Raw genomic sequence first — 14945 nt, 5'->3', positions numbered from 1 at the left:
TTCAGATATATTGTGAACACATAGCCCATTGCTTGGTCCTCTATCTGAAATACCCAGGTTGTCTCCCCTTGATTCAGTCTCTTGTCACTATCTCACCCTGACTATAGTATTTTGAATTTTAGATGATATACATATTTTGAGAAGCACTAGCAATCAAGTGAGAATAAACCATCTAGGATTCCTCATACCATCTAAGTTTTAAAACTCTTTGCTAGAGTATATGGAGCTATGTCAAGACAGTGTGTTAAGGTTGTTCTGTGATTAAGAACTCAGAACCTAGAGCCAGAATCCTTGGGTACAAATCGTGACTGTCATTTGCTAGCTGTGTTCTATTTTCTTCATCTGGAAAATGACATCAATGATAAGAAACAACTATGGGCCAGGCACGGTGTCTCATGCTTGTAATCCCTGCACTTTGGCAGGCCGAGGCGGGCAGATCACTTGAGGTCAGGAGTTTGAGACTAGCCTGACCAACGTGGCAAAACCCTATCTCTATTAAAAATACAAAAATTAACTGGGCATGGTGGTGCATGCCTGTAGTCCCAGCTACTCAGGAGGCTGAGACAGGAGAATCACTTGAATCCGGGAGAAGGAGGTTGCAGTGAGCAGAGGTCCTACCACTGCACTGCAGCCTGGGCCAGAGAGCGAGACTTCGTCTCAAAAAAAAAAAAGAAACAAATGTGGTTACATGGGAAAAAATACCAGCAATATAGGAAGCTTTCAAAAAATGTTAACTGGTGTGTATTTGCCTAATGAGTAGAAATAAAAAATTTTAGTACTATTTGGAGACTTGGTATGTTTACATGATTCAGTAATAACTATGCAATATCTCTCCTTCACACAAAGTTCTAATAAATCATTGCTTTTTCTGTAGGTAAAATCTGCTGGTGGAGTCACTCCATTATTCTTATCTGTGGAGATCTAGATCTTGATTTGAAAGTTTCTGAGAAAATCTTCAGCTCAGACTTGAGGTCAACTTTACCAACTGAAGGTAAAAGCTAATTTTATTCATTTAAGTATGAATTGCTCATTACTAAAGCATAGAAAATAAAGATCATTAACATGTCTTATTAACTAGAACATATCAAATAGAATCCTGGTTTCTTGATGTTGAAAAAATTATGAAATACTAATAGAAACAGAGAAAAATGGCCAGGCATGGTGGCACACACCTGTAATCTCAGCACTTTGGGAGGCCAAGGCGGGTGGATTATCTGAGGTCAGGAGTTCGAGACCAGCCTGGCCAACGTGGTGAAACCCTGTCTCTACTAAAAAATACAAAAATTAGCCAGGTGTGGTGGCAGGTGCCTTAATCCCAGCTACTTGGGAGGTAGAGGCAGGAGAATTGTTTGAACCCAGGAAGTGGAGGTTGCAGTGAGCCGAGATCAAGCCATTGCACTCAAGCCTTGTTCTTGGGAACAAGAACGAGACTTCTTTCAAAAAAGAAAAAAGAGAAAAATAAGATAAAATGAGTAAGGAGAAAAGCTTGTTTCCTGTTATGGTTATGGAAAGCTTTATAATAAGCATCATCAAATCCATTTTTTTTAATTTTATTTTTTGGAGACAGGGTCTCACTCTGATACTCAGGCTGCAATGCAGTGACACAATCCTAGCTCACCACAGCCTTAAACTCCTAGGCTCTAGTGACCCTCCCGCCTCAGCCTCTCAAGTAGCTGGGATTGCAGGAACATGCCGCCACATCGAGCTAAGTTGTTTTCATTTTTTAAAAACTAGAGACAGGGTTCTCAGCCTGTTGTCCAGACTGGTCTCAAGCTCCTGCCTCAATCTCCCAAATTGCTGGGATTACAGGTATGAACCACCACACCTGGCCTCATATCCATTTTTTATATCTACAGTACCCAGTTGTTGAAATAATCTTAAAATTTTGGGAAAACAAATAAACTAAGAAACAACCTGCTGCAGGACTGGAGCAGTTGGTGAACAGAATAAGAGAGTATTGAAAAAGATGCAAATTTTTCTGTAAAAACCAGTAGGTGGTAAGCCTGCTGCCCGCAGCCAGGAGACCGGACAGTGGAGAAAACCTCTTCTGAGATGCTCCTATTCATTTTATGGTTAAGTAAATTATTTTACACTGTTAAACATGGATGTCGTTGTTGTTTTTAAATGGGGGGCAACTTCCAATAACTGGCTTATTTTCTCATCAGTCTGTGTCTCCTTTTCTTCAGAGGTTGTTCTTAACATCCTGCATTCACCTCAAATTTCCTACCCCTCCAAGTTGCCGGTTACTGCCAGTCAGAAAAGAAGCTTCAGATGTCAATTCCCTCAAATTTTGCCTCCAGGCCTGCACAATTAACCTGTACTCACTTTCAGTGCTTTGTCACTAGTGAAAGGCAAACCACATCCCAGTCCCACTTAGCTCCTTCTTCTGCTCTGGAACCACCTCCTTCTCCCTGCTCCAGAACCACCTCCTTCTTCCTGCTCCGAAACTGCGGAAACCCACCTCCTTCCTCCGGCTTCGGAACCACCTCCTTCTTCCTGTTCTGCAGCCTGCCTCCTCCTTCCTGCTCTGGAAACTGCCTTCTCCTCCTTCCTGCTCGGAAACTTCCAAAACCCACCTCCACGTTCCTGCTCTGGAACCACCTCCCTTTTCTTGCTCTGGAACCTGCCTTCTCTTTCATCTTGTACTGGGATTTGCTTCCTCCTTCCTGCTCTGGAACCAGCCTCCTCCTCCCTGCTCTGGAACCTGCCTTCTCCTCCTTCCTGCACTGGGGTCTGCCTCCTCCTTCCTGCTGTGGAACCTGCCTTCTCCTTCATCTTGCTCTGGGATCTGCCGCCTCCTTCCTGCTCTGGAATCTGCTTTCTCCTCCTTCCTGCCCTGGAACCTGCCTCCTCCTTCATCTTGCCCTGGAACCTGCCTCCTCCTTCCTGCTCTGGAAGTGCCAAAACTCACCTCCGTATTACTGTTCTGGAGCCACCTACTTCTTCCTGACCTGGAATCTGCCTCCTCCTTCTGGCACTGGGATCTGCCTCCTCCTTCCTGCTCTGAAAACTGCCTCCTCTTTCTTCCTTCTTCCTGCCCTGGACCCTGCCTCCTTCTTCCTGAGCTGGGAACTGCCTTCTTCCTCCTGCTCTGAGATTGCCAAAACCCATCTTCATGTTTCTGCTCTGGAACCAACTCCCTCTTCTTGCTCTGGAACCTGCCTCTTCTTTTCTGCTCTGGAACCTGTCTTCTCCTTCCTGCTCTGAGATCTACCTCCCCCTCCTTCCTGCACTGGGATCTGCTTGCTCCTTCCTGCTTTGGAAACTACCTCCCACCTGCTCTGGAACCTGCCTCCTCTACTACTCTGGGATCTGCCTCCTCCTTCCTACTCTGGAACCAACTCCGTCTTCTTGCTCTGGAGCTTGTCTCCTCCTTCCTCCCATCCAAGTACTAACCAGGCCTGACCCTGCTTAGCTTCTGAGATCAGATGAGATCGGGTGTGTTCAGGGTGGTATGGCCATAGACAGTCTCCTTCTCCTCCTTCCTCCTCTGGAACCTACCTCTTCCTCACTGCTCTGGTACCTGTCTCCTCTTTACCACTCTGGGATCTGCCTCCTCCTTCTTGCTCTGGATCCGCCTCCTCCTTTCTGCTCTGGAACCCGCCTCCTCTTTACTGCTCTGGGATCTGCCTCCTTCTTTCTGCTTTAGAACCCGCCTCCTCTTTCCTGTGCTGAAACCTACCTCCTCCTTCCTGCTCTGGGACCCGCCACCTCCTTCCTACTCTGGGATCTGCCTCCTCCTTCCTGCTCTGGAACCTGCCTCCTCTTTACTACTCTGGAATCTGCCTTCTCCTTTCGGTTCTGGAACCTGCCTCCTCCTTCCTGCTCTGGAACCTGCCTCCTCCTTCCTGCTCTGGAACCTGCCTCCCGCTTCCTGCTCTGGAACCTGCCTCCCGCTTCCTGCTCTGAGACCTACCTCCTCTTCCTGCTCTGGAACCTGCCTCCTGCTTCCTGCTCTGAGACCTACCTTCTCTTCCTGCTCTGGAACCTGCCTCCTCCCTCCTGCTCTGGGATCTTCCTCCCGCTTCCTGCTCTGGAACCTGCCTCCCGCTTCCTGCTCTGAGACCTACCTCCTCTTCCTGCTCTGGAACCTGCCTTCTCCCTCCTGCTCTGGGATCTTCCTCCCGCTTCCTGCTCTGGGATCTTCCTCCTGCTTCCTGCTCTGAGACCTACCTCCTCTTCCTGCTCTGGAACCTGTGTCTTCTTGTGCTGGAACCCACCTCAGTTTCTCCTTTCTCCTTATCAGCTATTGTTTTTGTCACTTCCCCCTTCTTTTTCTTCCTTTTGATTGCTTTGTTCAGTATTTTCAAATATTCACTATTACTTTTTCTTTTTTAAGAGATTATTTATATGCTACACAAATATTTTCACATGTAGAATTCAGTGGTTTTTAGTATATTCACAGAATTGCATGACTCTTCATGATCTAAAATTCCATGATCTAATTTCTGATTTGTTTCATCACCTCAGTGAGAAACCCATGCCCATTAGTAGGTGCTCCCCATTTTCCTCTTCTCAGTCCCTGGAAAACGCTAATCTACTTTCTGTTTCTGAGGATTTGCCTATTTTGGACATTTTATGTAAATGGTATCATACAATTTATAACCTTTTTGTATCTGACTTTTTTCACTTAGCATAAGTTTTTAAGGTTTGTCTATGTTCATACATGTGGTAGCATGAATTGCTATTTTGTTCTTTTTTATGACTGAATAATATTCCATTTTGGAATGGAGCACATTTTGTTTATTGATTCATTAATTGAGAGACATTTGAAATGTTTCTACTTTTTGACTGTTTAGAATAATGCTGCTATGAACATTCATGTACAAGTTTTTATGTGGATGTATGTTTTCAGTCCTTTTGGATATATATTTAGGAGTGACATTTCTGGGTCATAGGGTAATTCTATGCCTAACATTCTGAGGAACTGCCAAACTGTCTTCCCAAGTGGCTGTACCCTTTTACCTTCTCACCAGCAATGTATGAGGTTTCCAATTTCTCTATATCCTTCCCGTTACTGGTTATTGTCAATCTTTTTAAATATAGCCGTCCTAGTGGATGCAAAGTGGTTACTTATTTCCTAGTCTCTCTTGGACACCACTTCTTTTGGGGAATTCTTCTGAACACCCTGAAATCCTTTCTCCAGGTTGTGTTAAATGTCCCTGTATTAGTCCGTTTTCACACTGTTGATAAAGACATACCCGAGACTGTGTAATTTATAAAGAAAAAGAGGCTTGGTGGACAGGTCCATATGGCTGGGGAGACCTCACAATCATGGTGAGACTTCTTACCTGACAGTTTCAAGAGAGAATGAGAGAGCCAAGCAAAAGCGGTTTCCCTGTATAAAAACCATCAGATCTTGTGAGACTTATCACTATCATGAGAACAGTATGGGGGAAACTGTCCCCATGGTTCAATTATCTCCCACTGGCTCTCTCTCATAACACATGGGAATTGTGGGAGCTACAATTCAAGACGAGGTTTGGGTGGGAACACACCCAAACCATATCAGTCCCTCCTGTATATTTCTCAGGCACTCTTTCCTTGTAGCGTCCCTCATCACACTGAATCATCATTGTCTATTAACCTTATCTCCTCCATTAGAGTGTGAACCTGTTAGATAGAGTACCAAAATATTCCTGTGGTATTTCCTAGGTTAATACAATGCCTGACACAGTTATTTAGTCTCATCTTTTTGTCGGGAGTGGGATGGGGGGAGACTTATAGGCAAGACTTCATTATTAATCCCCTAAATACAAGAATGAAAATATTCACTAATATTGTTTGTTAGTTGATATCTAGTTAGAAAGAAAAGATGGATTTTTTAGCCTATGTGTTTGACTTTTTATTTTTATTTTATTTTATTTTATTTTATTTTTGAGACGGAGTTTTGCTCTTGTTGCTCAGGCTGGAGTACAATGGCGCGATCTCGGCTCACCACAACCTCCGCCTCCCAGGTTCAAGCAATTCTCCTGCCTCAGCCTCCCTAGTAGCTGGGATTACAGGCATGTACCACCACGCCCAGCTAATTTTGTATTTTTAGTAGAGACAGTGTTTCTCCATGTTGGTCAGGCTGGTCTCGAACTCCTGACCTCAGGTGATCCGCCCACCTCGGCCTCCCAAAGTGCTAGCATTACAGGCATGAGCCCCCATGCCGAGCCATGTTTGACTTTTTATAAAGTTATTTTTTCTTTACTCTTGTACTACTATGGTACTGTCCCTTAATTCACCAAGAAATTGGAAGGAAAGAAATAGGGATGCTATAAAATATCACCGTAAGGGGAAAATGCCTAGATGATTTTAAAAGTATAAGTCAATTAGCCATTTTACTTTGATTTTTTAAAAGCTTGACTGATTGAGAACCAACTGTTTCTTTTAAAAAAGAAAATACCCGGCCGGGCGCGGTGGCTCAAGCCTGTAATCCCAGCACTTTGGGAGGCCGAGACGGGCGGATCACGAGGTCAGGAGATCGAGACCATCCTGGCTGACATGGTGAAACCCCGTCTCTACTTTAAAAATACAAAAAAAAAACTAGCCGGGCGAGGTGGCGGGCGCCTATAGTCCCAGCTACTCGGGAGGCTGAGGCAGGAGAATGGCGTGAACCCGGGAGGCGGAGCTTGCAGTGAGCTGAGATCCGGCCACTGCACTCCAGCCTGGGCGGCAGAGCGAGACTCTGTCTCAACAAAAAAAAAAAAAAAAAAAAAAAAGAAAATACCGGTTACATAGATTAGACTTTAAAGATTTCAAATGCAGATAGAAGTCAAGAACAGTATCGTAAAGTTTATGGATCTTCAAAAATGATGTGTTTAGCTGTAAGTATCAGAAATCAGAGATTCATTTGCATCAGGGTTGAACAGATAGGGATCAGTGCAGGGGAACAAAAGCTAGAAGTAGAATTAAACATAATTAAAGATTTTAAATATAAGTTTGAATTAAAAAGTACATCCAGCTTGAAGGCTGACTCATACTAAATTATAGTGCCCTGTGCGTAAGTACAGATTAAAAGGCATATTTAATTAGTTCTTTTGAGAATTTCTCCCTACAAACCTATTGGTTTTTATAATCAATATTTAGATAATGTTGTTTCTTTCTTTTTTTTTTTTTTTCTGATTCCAGAAAGATTTGTTTTAGCGTTTTAGATTTTTCTTAATTCAAATGAAGTTACGCTTGGACTAGATAGCCATTCTCTTATTTGACAGTGTTTTCAGTGTATTCTTGGAAATTCTATCTAGCTTCTTTGCTATGGTTTTTATATGCTTCTGGAACAAGGAGGAAATGGGGGAGGGAAAGAAAGAAAGAAACAAATGTAAGTTGGACCCAGATCAGTGAGATAGTATCAAATGGGGCCAAAATGAATTTGGCAGATGCTTTTCTCATGTTTCCCACTGGAGCATGCACATATTGTTACTTGGAATATCACTTGCATTTCTTTCATTCTTGTAAGATTTTTCTTCAGCTTCAGTAACAAACTTTAACTTTAAATAGGAGCCAGGAATGAATATTGAGAATTTAAAAAAAAATGTGTAAATGTACTTAGAATGGATATTTTGCCGTGAAGATTTGGTTGGTAAAGGATATAATAGATGCCTTTTAACTGTAGGAATGAAAGTGTGCAGGGACGGAGATAGTGGAAAGTGTGTCATGTTTAGAGATCTGAGTTTGAATCCTTATTTTGCCACTTAATAGTGGCATGACTTTGGCAAAGTAATCTTTTTAAGAGTCTATCTTTCCTTATAAAACAAGAAGATCCCTTTTTCCTCTGTAGTGCTGATTATAAGTGAATTTAGTGACAGAAAACATTCAATAAATGATTGCTATTTCAAAATTGTCGTATTTACTAAAAAAAAAAGTAGTAATTCTTAGGATAAAAATGTAAATTTTCTTATCAAATGTTCTTTTAATGTCAGGTAGGCATTTCAGTTTCATGATGTTCAATGTACATATCACCGGTAGCTGTATTTCTTTGGTTCCTGTATATCAGCATGGTAGACAAAGACAAAAATGAGAAAACTTTGAATGTGGGAGCACACAAATTTATATAGATGAAATTGTACAGTACCATGTACTTCATTAATATGCACTTAATAAAGTTTATTAAAATTGAATGAGAGTTGAAGGGATTCAATATCATTTTATTTCTTGCAATATTTAGGTTACTGCAGACAACTGAGAATTAGCTTTAAAAAAAAAAAAAAGTATCCAAAGGAGAAAGGTGCTGTATAACTTTCCGAAAAGTCTGTTCCCTTATTTTAAAAAGACACTTGTAAGTTTAAAGGACTCTTAGGCCGCAAGGAGGTGCAAAACTTATACAGAGTTCTCATGTACCCTTCACCCAGCTTCCCCAATGATACTATCTTTAATATCTACAGTACCATTATTAAAACCAGGAAATTGACATTGTTAGTTTACACCTTCAATGGTTAACCCATTTTAGTGTTTTTAAGTGGAGGAAATTCTTTTTGATGTCTTGCTTAATCAGTTTTCTCCTATATATACTTTTTGAGTGTCAGTATGCTGAACAGAAAGATATTTTGAAATCAGAAACCCTTAGGCTCAAATCTTGGCTCTGCCTCTTATTCCTATGCAACTCTGAGGACCTTTCTTAGCATCGATGATGGTCTGTTTCTTCATTTGTAAAAGGTGCTGTCACTTACCTTGCAGAGTTGGCACAAGGATTAGCAATTGTGTATGGTCAAGAGCCTTTTCAATAAATGATGGCTTTTGGAATAACTGTTCTCTTGCTATGTTTTCATCAAAAATTGAAAAGAGCTGGCCATTATCTTTAACATAGCATGTGTACTTTGTGGACACCTGTCATTTCAGGACCACTAAATGGTAAATATGCTAAAACAACTTCATGGTTGCTGTAGCCCTTCCTTTCTTACTACACCTGTCATGGCCTGCTTGTTTTGCACCCTGGTCACCTACTTTATCTGCACCTTTTTTTCCTAGCCTATAGACCAAAAGCTACTCCTCTCTATGTACAGATAATATTTCTTCTGCCTTTTGTTATATAGATTCTAGGAAATGTAGTTCTTTTTTGTTTTTTGTTTGTTTTCTTTTATATAACTTCTTCCAACTTAATTCTGTTTTACAAACAGTTGATGATAGCCCTAGGTAGATGCCTGTTTCAAACCCAGGCTGATACAGCTGGCTCTTGAGTATCCCTGTACAAAAGCTGCCCTTCAGGGAACATCGTGTCCAGGGCTGCTGCCTCCCTCCGCTTGCAGACCTGGTACTCTCTGCATCTAAAACTGGTCACTCCTTCTCATTTCTCCACTTGGGCACAGCTACAAAGGTAGAAACAGAGTTCTGCACCCCACTTTTTGCTGTACCTCAGTTGGCCCAGAAGCATCTACCCCTGTTTAGCTCAGAAGTGTATAGTACTGTTTAAATACTTAAAATTTGCTATGTTCTGTACTGGCCAAGAAATGTCTTCTGGTAAGAGCTTCTGGTAGGAAGAGGACCTAAAGCTGCCCTCATAAGACGATATTCGGTTCATTTAGAATAGAAAGTTTTGTTTGCTTTTAATTTTTATTTATTGAACTGAAAATTGGAAACAACCCATTGACTTTTCTATCTTATACAGCATCTCCTCCTACACACGTTTAGCTTCCTGCTCCCTTGAAATCTGGGTGACCTACTCCTGTTTTCAAGTTTTTTCTATTTTATTATTTTGTTCCTTAGCGTTTCTGCCTTTTTTGTATCTTCCAAGTTTCCATTTCAAAGGAGAGGGATCATATTTTTATATATTTACCTCCCGTTTGAATGTGTTTAAGGAATGCTTAGAAATGTTCCTTTATGTTTTAAAATATCCCTTCTGCTTAAGCAAGTAGCATATCATTTCCTGCTTTAGTTCTGGCCTCAGTCTGACAGGCCAGGGCTGAAGTAGGGGTGAAAAGTTCACCATCCGGAAGTGCTGTTGAGGTCAGAATCACGTGATGAGGAGCCGACCCAGACTCCTGGTAATTCCCTGAGAATGTGAATCTTTGGGAGAAGGAGCACAAGGGAGAGTTTTTTTCTCAAGTCGGCTGCCTGTGCTCGGGCTCTTGCTTACAATTCTTAGTTTTGTGGCACTGTTATTATTATTCTTCCAGGAACTCACCGTAATGCCTTTATTATTGTCTACATCAGTGTTTTAAAAAGTAAAGTTGTAATGCATTGCTAGGTTATGCAATGAATTTTGTGGACAGAGATCAGTATTAAAAAATAAAAAAGGAAACAGAAAATGTAAACAGAGTGCATTATATGGAATAAGAATATGTGTATTTTGTAAAACTCTTGTTTGATACATAGATCTATACACACAGACACACAATCTCATAGGTCTCTACTTATTTGCGTATGAGTACATGCTGGCAGGTGTACATTCTTCTTCATCCTCATTCCTAGTCATTTGAGAACTCAGTCGTGCAAAATGCATGCACTTGTCAGTGGATGTGTTCTTACAGAATTCACATCATTTCATATTTGGAATTTATTGTAACTGCATTTTAATTCATGTGAATGTGAGTTATGTATCTCATTTTGTTTCTTTGTATTTTCTCCACACAGTATTCTGTTTTAAGATCCATGGATAGTGCTATGTGTACCTCTAATCCATTGCATCCAAATGCCCATAGTGGTTGAAGTGCGCCTAGAATACATTTTACTTCTGTTCTCTCTCAGGGATGGACACCTATATTGTCTCCATCTCACTTCACCATGAACACTACTGTGAACAGCCTCAGATATATCCCTTACTGGAAAGTACCAAGGGGAATTTATTTGGGCTGTAGCCTAATAGTAGACTTGCTGAGCCAGTGGGCTATGTACCCAGCTCAGATACTGTATATAGTATAATTTCAAAAAGTACACTGGTTACCTCTGGAATGATTCACCAGTCAAAGCACCCACCAGCAGTATGAATGCTTATTCCCACATTCCCGCCAGTACTTAGCATTATTAAGCTTTCTAATTTTCCCTATTTCTGTCTAGTGAGTGTAAAATGATATATTTTTTGTTTTGTTTTGTTTTTATCTGACTATTGATGGATTTGATTATGTCTTCATGGGCTTGTTTTTTGTTTTTTTTTTTGATTTTTCTCATCTGTAAATTCCCCTTCAAATTCATTGCACATTTAGCTACTGGAAATTTTTTACTTTTCCTATTGATTTATAGGCATTCTTTGTATAGTCCAGATAGTCCCTGTCTGGTTTTAGACATTACATGTATTCTCCTAGTCTGTCCTGTTTGTTAACTTTTGTGTCTTATACTTTTTATTGAACGGAAGTCTTTAATTTTGATGTAATTTTGTTTATCAATATTTTACTCTGGGGGCTTTGTAAAATATTCCCTCTTCTTCTGACAGAAAAATTATCTATTAATATCAGTTTTATAGTTTTATCTTTCACAATTAGGACTTTAATCTATCTGAAGTCCACATGTGTATGTGGTGGTAGGTAGCAATCCATTAATTTTTCACATGGTGATTCTGTTTATTTAGGCTGGTGTTGCCCTTCAGCTCTCCGATATGCTCCATTGGTCTTTCTGTTCTTTCACTGAAGTTTATGCTGTTTTGTTACTATGGCTTGGTAGTATATTTTACTATCTGGTAGAGTAAGTCCTGCTTATTGTTGTTCTTTTTCATAGTGGATTTAGGTATCTGTGAACTTTTCTTTTCTATATGATATATTTTTTTCTTTTTTGAGACTGAGTCTCACTTTTCGCCCAGGCTGGAGTGCAGTAGTGTGATCTTGGCTCACCGCAACCTTTGCCTCCCTGGTTCAAGTAATTCTTCTGCCTCAACTTCCTGAGTAGCTGGGACTACAGGTGCATGCCACTATGCCTGGCTAATTTTTGTATTTTTAGTAGAGACGGGGTTTCACTGTATTGGCCGGGCTGGTCTTGAACTCCTGACCTCAAGTGATCTGCCTGTCTTGGCCTCCCAAAGTGCTGGGATTACAGGCGTGAGCTACTGTGTTTGGCTGTATATGAATTTTGAAATAAATGCAATAGAATGAGTTCTTCAAACTATAACTGAATTTTGATTGGAATGTTATTGAATTTATAAATCAAAATTAAAGAACTAACATATTTTTGGTAAGTTATTGAATTTATAAATCAAAATTGAAGAACTAACATATTTTTGGTAAGTTATTCCATCTAGGAGCTTTTACTGTCTCTCCATTTTTCTCAGCATCTTTCATGTAGCTTATTAGAGTTCAATGATTCTCCATAGAGGTACAGGTGTTCTTGTTCATACTTGAAGCCAATAGAAGATGAAGACAAATAATATACACAACCTATAAAATGATTTTAAAATAAAAATTGAGGGTTTAGCCGTTGTTAAAGTAGTAATATCCTTTGATTATTTATGTTAGAAGAGATCTTAAAGATAATGTCAGAGACTCCAACATTTTGAGTATCCCTAATTCTAAAACTTGAAATCTGAAATACTCCAAAACCTGAAACTCTTTAAATGCTGACATAAAGTTCAAAGGAAATGATCATTGGAGCATTTCGGATTTTGGATTTTTGCATTAGGGATGCTTAACCGGTAACGCAAATATTCCGAAATCTAAAGAAAATCCCAAATCTGGAACACTTCTGCTCCCAAGCATTGCAGATAAGGGGTACTCAACCTGTATAAATAAGAAAACTAGTCATCAGTGAGGGACTAGTTTTTTGTTGTTGTTGTTGTTGTTTTAATATTATAAGGAATGACTCGCTCAAGATTACAGAGTTAGACAGTGAGAGAACTGTCTAACTCTGCCTTTCTTTCTCTTGGTAGAGTTAACGTTAAGGTTTGCTTATGCTTCCAGACAAATTAGATTCTTTTTTCAGTGATGATCACACAAAGAATGATTGACCTGCCAAAACCATAAGACAGAAAGGGGGAAAAAAAATCTCTTGAGCAGCTTTTTGTTTTCTTATTAGTAATGGCATGAGTTAGCATTTTGGTTCATTTTTTAGCAATTATGTCCTGCATTCTGGCTGTGGTTGATAGTGACTTTTAAAAAAATAGATATGGTGGTACTTGCACAAAATAATTGTCACACATTAGCATGTTAATGAAGTGTTAGGGTGCTAAGAATGGCTAGCACACTAAAACAGGAGAGAAAAGATCCATCCTCACTGCTGCATCAGCCAGACTACACAATCCAAATGGAAGGCACGGCTCAGATTGACTGGCAGGGCATTCTGCATTATTGACATGCATTTTCTTCCTCTCCCCACATGCATGTTGAAACTTAGTTTTTGCTGTCTTTAACCCATCTAATTTTCCTCCAAATAAGTTGGTTTGGGGATAGAAATGAGTGCTTTTTCTTTTTTTCAGACAGACAGCAGAACTCATAAGGGAATAATTACAAGACTAATTCCTCTGTTTTAATGACATCAATTGAATAACATTAAAAAGTCAAAGCCCATATGATTTCATAGCATTTTAACTCTGAGCATTTGAATCTAAATAACATGTCATTTTGCTATATGTCTGTGTAGTAGGGCCATTAACTTAAAACTAAATTCACTCTGTGTGTGTGTGTGTGTGTGTCTGCACGCGTGCGCGTGTGCGTGCCTGCCTGCCTGTCTGTTTCTGGAGCTAGTCATGTTGATGGTGGCAGAGAGAATTCTTGCATGTTTCCTGAAGGTTGGAGAAAGATGAGTATGCTTTTGAAGCCAACATGGATACTACTATACCTTATAGGAAAACACAGAAATGCTACTGATCCACCATATGGCCAAGGTACTCCTGATCCACATCTTAAGGGTCAGCCTTTCTTCTGAATTTCAGTTTCATATTTCTACCCACTTGTTGGGAGTTCTTTACCCAGCTGTTCCCTGTCTACCTAGATTCCATCAGGTCAACACATCAAAACCCAAGTTCAGTGTCTTTCACTAAAACCCAGACCCCCTTTAGAACTCTCCATTCCTGGCCGGGCGCGGTGGCTCAAGCCTGTAATCCCAGCACTTTGGGAGGCCAAGGCGGGTGGATCACGAGGTCAGGAGATCGAGACCATCCTGGCTAACATGGTGAAACCCCGTCTCTACTAAAAATACAAAAAACTAGCCGGGCGTGGTGGCGGGCGCCTGTAGTCCCAGCTACTCGGAGGCTGAGGCGGGAGAATGGCGTGAACCCGGGAGGCGGAGCTTGCAGTGAGCCGAGATCGCGCCACTGCACTCCAGCCTGGGCGACACAGCGAGACTCCGTCTCAAAAAAAAAAAAAAAAAAAAAAAAAGAACTCTCCATTCCTCTAAGTGTTAGCAACACACTCAGGTTTATAAGCCAATCCCTCACCATGTCTAGTCCACCAAGTCCTGTTTGTGAATGCCCTGGAGCATCACACAGGCTTATACGTTTCTTCTGCTCCTGCTCCTGTCCCTTAATGCAGTGCTCATCACCTATGCCAGCAGGCCTGGGCTCCTGCTCTCCGTCTTTTTATCCAGCCATCTTGCAAGCTTCTGGCCCAAAGCTTACCTGGACTCTGGTGTGACCATTTGTTAACTGTTTACCTTGGGCAGCTTATTTAGCTTTTATAAACCTATTTGTGTTCTTCTATCAAGTATAAACAGTAACAACTTGATGGCTTGTTTGGAGGCTGAAGGACGTAATGAATGCACACAGTGCCTGGCGTGTAATCGGTGCTCATGTTGTATTACCCTCCATGGTAATTTCTTTCAACACTGATTTCTTTCTTTTCCAGAAATATAAGCTCCTTCTTGCTGTTTGTCCCCAGAGCTCCTTTTCCCCTCAGCTCAGATTTCACCTTCTTGATTACACAATCCAAAATAGCCTTGCCCAGCTCTGTCCCCATACTCTCCAGCATATCACGTTTATATTCTTGCCTTTTTAAATCTATCTCTGACGTTATCTTTCATTTGTTTGCCTGACTTTTAAAATAATCTGTCCTTTCCCCCATTTGAATGTAAGCTCGGCAAAAGAAAGGGATGTGTCTGTCTTCTTT

The 14945-nt window shown here is 40.8% G+C and overlaps 1 protein-coding gene across 37 annotated transcripts in view; it reads left to right on the top strand.

Annotated features, from left to right (window-relative positions):
• The window catches only part of LOC112426759 (uncharacterized), a 551288-nt gene that overhangs the window by 314166 nt on the left and 222177 nt on the right, over positions 1–14945 (top strand). For all 37 annotated transcript variants that reach the window (XR_011623994.1, XR_011623995.1, XR_011623992.1 and 34 more), the window contains one exon: positions 875–991. Coding sequence is in view for 9 of the 37 variants with exons in the window: in XM_071097570.1 (XP_070953671.1) it covers positions 875–991 (117 nt within the window). In the remaining 28 variants the exon portion in view is untranslated. The remainder of the gene's footprint in view (positions 1–874; positions 992–14945) is intronic.

The sequence above is a fragment of the Macaca nemestrina genome, chromosome 5 (assembly GCF_043159975.1).
Source record: "Macaca nemestrina isolate mMacNem1 chromosome 5, mMacNem.hap1, whole genome shotgun sequence".
In the NCBI taxonomy this organism is placed as follows: Eukaryota; Metazoa; Chordata; class Mammalia; order Primates; family Cercopithecidae; genus Macaca; species Macaca nemestrina.
The sequence above is the reverse complement of the archived record's forward strand: the minus strand, read 5'-3'. Positions and strand labels throughout refer to the sequence as shown.